Below are 3920 nucleotides of genomic sequence, written 5' to 3'. Positions count from 1 at the left end.
AGAATTTGGAGCCACAGCGACGCATGCATCGATTTATGGCCGTGTAGGTGGAGCCCCGAGCGCAGTAGTACGCCATCCAAACGACGCACCAAGTACCGTCGACGACAGACGCCGACGATGCTCTCGGAACTGCCCACGACGCGTGCCTTCACCGCCAACAATCAAATGGCGGGTATTTACGACCACGACCTGATCCGAGGCGCAGTGTGTTGTCTAGATGACTTGTTTCGACAGACGACCTTGCCGCCGCCGTTTTTTAGAGGCAATTTCACCGTCGTCGGCAAGCAACCGGACACGACGACGCGGCGCGGTGTCGTCTCCAAAGCAGTTAGAGGGACCAGTGACAACGACGACGACGACCAGCAGCAGGCGTTTGCCTTGTCGCGCGACTCAACTTAAAAGAGGTGCCGCTAACTCATTTAAACTCCGACGACATTTTGAATGGGATGCGGACAGTCGTCGCGTGTCGTGTCCAATCGGTGGCGTACAGTGTGGGGTCACGGCCTCTTCCCAGCACGAGATGCGTGCACTCGCAATGTAGCGCAGAACGTGCCTCGAGGGCGAGGTGCATCCAGCGTCCGACGCGGGGACCATGTCATCTTGAAGGATGCGATGGACACGGCGCCAGTTGGTGTTGGTGGACAGACCATACTAGTATTGACTGGACCGATAACGAGCTATTACGTCGTCCTTCGTCAGCACCCAAGATGGCGAAAGCCCAGTGGTCGGAGGAGGGCTCATATATGGGGCGCATTCGAAGCAAGGCCAGAAAATGTGGCCGCCCCGCAGTAGCCTAGAATGTCGACTGCGTGTTCGAACGATGTGCAACGGGGTCGCCAGCCCGAGACGCGTGCCGGCGTTGGACGAAGCAGACGCGGCTGTCGGCGTTCAGAACGTTTTGCGCGCCTCCACGTGGCGTCCATGTAATACGATACATGTTTTAGCTGTCGATTAACAACTCCTCGCTTCTGTCGCACATCTCAACCCGACGTTGTGGTCAGTGTGTGTGAATTTTAGTTAGTCATCGCGCGCGTGACTGACTGTGTGTGTGTGCATGAGACGATGCGAGACGTGCGTGTCGAAAATCGCCTCGTCGCTCCGAGTTCATACCTGGACCACAAGTCATCCTCGGACTAGCAAGCCATGGAATTCAATTCAATCCGTTTTCTACCTAATTTACCCTTGAAACGCGTCCGACGTTGTCGCTGCCTGATCTTATCGTGAGATTCGCCAAAAAATATGACGAGTCTCCGCATCGCTGGACTGCACAACGCAATCGCACAACGCTCTTGCGCGTGGTCTGCCCACTGTGGCATCATGTTGGTGTCCTCGCACCCCCGCAGCCAGCGTCCTTGAACATGATACAGGCGAAAATTTGATGTCATCGCCGAATCCAGGTGACTGCACGACTACAACCGACCAAAATCCCGTGACAGCCACGATCGTGCCACGTGTGGCCAATCGCACGCGCGAGCGTTATCTGCACTTGAAACGCGCGAACTTTATAATGCATTTTATTTTTATATATCAATAAAAATGATCCGTTTTTGAGATTCGCGAATGCAAAGTTCGGAGCGTGACAGCCGCTATCACACACGATTTTTGTCAATCGCAGCAGCGGACGACGAGCCTAGTAATACGAACGCCGTAGCAATCACTTGAGAATTTGCCATGGCGCTCCCGCTACCAAGCGACTTTTTCACGTGCCCGCCGCTTTCACCGGGCGATCACGGAACCCTCTTGGCGCAGGCCGAGCGTCTCTGCCACGACACGGTGCTCAACGCCATCACCATGGCGCGGGCGCCGCCGACCAAGGTCCTTGTCAACGAGTTTACGAAGCGCCGCGCGCAGGTATAACTCTCTTCGGCTCTATCGATCGTTGCGAATCTACGTGGTCATGTGCAATAGTTGCACGCGGGCACGGACATTTATACACCCGAGCACTATGGCATCACGGGGTCGTCGCAGATCAAGGCGTCGTACGACGAGCTGTTTGATTTTTTTCATTTGAATTCGGACGAGAAACTGCGCAATTACAGCAAGGTCATTGGTCAAGCTGTCGTCGACCGCCAGACGCTGTATACCTTGTCGGCGCCCGGCTCGACGAGTCCCATGCATGCCAGCGTCCAATGGAGTGTGATTGCGTGTCCGTTCATCTCGTCGGCGATCACACTCAAGCGCGACTCGTGCTTCCTCGAGGTATGCCGCCATTGCCAACAAGGGTCTCAACCAACGAGGGTTCTCCCAGGTCCTCGACACGATTACCTTTGACGACAAGGCGACAGGTCGAAGTCGCCGCGGCTTTGTGCGCGCGATCCACTCGATCGCGTTGGACTGCTGCCCGTCGCTGCGCCAGTCGCACAGCATCGTGCGGTCCAGCTTTGTCCGGGTCTGGTTGCATACGAAACCGTCGACGGTTTCGCACACGGCGTGTCTCATAGTCGATTGGAATAGTCGGGGCACGTCTTCCTCGAGACCAATGTCCCTGGGCTCTTTGATCACTACTTTGCTTACGTCATTGGCGACCCGGGCGCGACCCCCAAATTCTTCAACCTCAAAGTCTGCGAGCGCATGGTGGGCCAGGTATTATACACTCCCGACATCGAACTACATCGCCCTCATCATCGGAAATGCCAACAATAGATGCTCAACCTCGAGCCGCATTTGGCGCTGAAGCGACTCCCGGCCCTTTTATTGGGCGGCGGTACCCAGCGACCATCGTACCGGTCCACCGCGCGCATCGCATACTGCGAGTCATGTGACACGAAGTTTCAGTTTCTTCGAAGCAAGCACCACTGCTATCACTGCCGCCAGGTATGTTGATGGCCTCGTAGAGGTGCTCGTGCTGAGTGCGTTGCTACTAGATTGTGTGTCGCCGCTGCATTCAGGCCTACAAGGTCCCCGTGCCCGAGAGCGAGAACGCGCCGGTCGTTCGGTTGTGCACCTATTGCTTTTGCGGCAACACGCCCCAGCGCTCAATGCGAGGTAACAACTTGTGCACAACTTGTCATTCAAAAGGATATGGAGACTTGTATCACAGGGGGGCGCGCCCCGCCCACCATGTTTGCAACGGCCCCCGCCACGACAGCGTCGACGACGACGCGCGCTGGACCAATAACCGGCCGCTGCTCGAGCCTGACGGGTCGTCGTCCGAAGCCTCGTATGTCACCGTGTCGTACAGCGCAGCGACGCCTCGGTTTCTCTTGGATCTCGGCGATAGTTTGATTACGAGTAGTAGCGTTGGCACCGTACAGCTCTACCACCAATGTCGGAAATAGCATAAAATAGAAAAAACAATTTGTCGAATCCTAATGTAGGAATCGGAGGTCTTATAGCCCATGGTCCCATCCATACACACAAACGACGGCATTGCCTCGCAATGACCTCTCGCAATGAGCAAGGTAGTTGGTCGGTGGGAACGTGGGGTGCTTCGAGATGCTCTTGATACGTGTCAAGCTCGCACTTGGGACAGCGAGGCTCAAAGCAGAGCAACGAAGTAAAATGAACGATGAGAAAGAAGAGGAAGCAAACGAGCGAGCGGTAAGCAAGCCGGAAAGTAAGTATATTTGGGGCATACAAACAGTCAAGAATGCAGATATCTAGTCGACATCTTTTAGTCTAGCGGTATAGACACTGGTTTACCACCAGGTAGATCCGGGTTCGAGTGCCGGAGATACCAATTTTGTGATTCAAACGACGAGAGAGACGGGAAACCTCCAAGAGGAGGAAAAAGCCCTGGCCTCGAGGAGATAAACAGCCAATGAGAGATATATATATGACCGTGTTTCGCGTTATCTTCGTTGTTACAAAGAGTTCGCATACGTAGAGACTAACAATCTCCTTAGATTGCTAGTCTCGCAAAGGACTGACACAAGCGGTCGACGACAGGGTCGACCGCCTGCGAGGAGAGGCGCCCCATC

At 55.0% G+C, this 3920-nt stretch overlaps 1 protein-coding gene across 1 annotated transcript; it reads left to right on the top strand.

Annotated features, from left to right (window-relative positions):
* Positions 1–1671: 1671 nt before the first annotated feature.
* On the top strand, positions 1672–3309 carry SPRG_16994 (hypothetical protein; the record flags this gene model as incomplete). The annotated part of the gene is made up of 7 exons (XM_012356440.1): positions 1672–1851; positions 1909–2199; positions 2249–2389; positions 2455–2583; positions 2644–2814; positions 2865–2995; positions 3041–3309. The coding sequence occupies 7 exons, from the start codon at positions 1672–1674 to the stop codon at positions 3276–3278; spliced, it is 1281 nt and encodes a 426-aa protein (XP_012211830.1). The 3' UTR covers positions 3279–3309.
* Positions 3310–3920: the final 611 nt, after the last annotated feature.

This window comes from Saprolegnia parasitica, assembly GCF_000151545.1.
Source record: "Saprolegnia parasitica CBS 223.65 unplaced genomic scaffold supercont2.468, whole genome shotgun sequence".
NCBI classification, from domain to species: Eukaryota; Oomycota; class Saprolegniomycetes; order Saprolegniales; family Saprolegniaceae; genus Saprolegnia; species Saprolegnia parasitica.
This window is presented reverse-complemented; position numbering and strand designations above follow the sequence as displayed.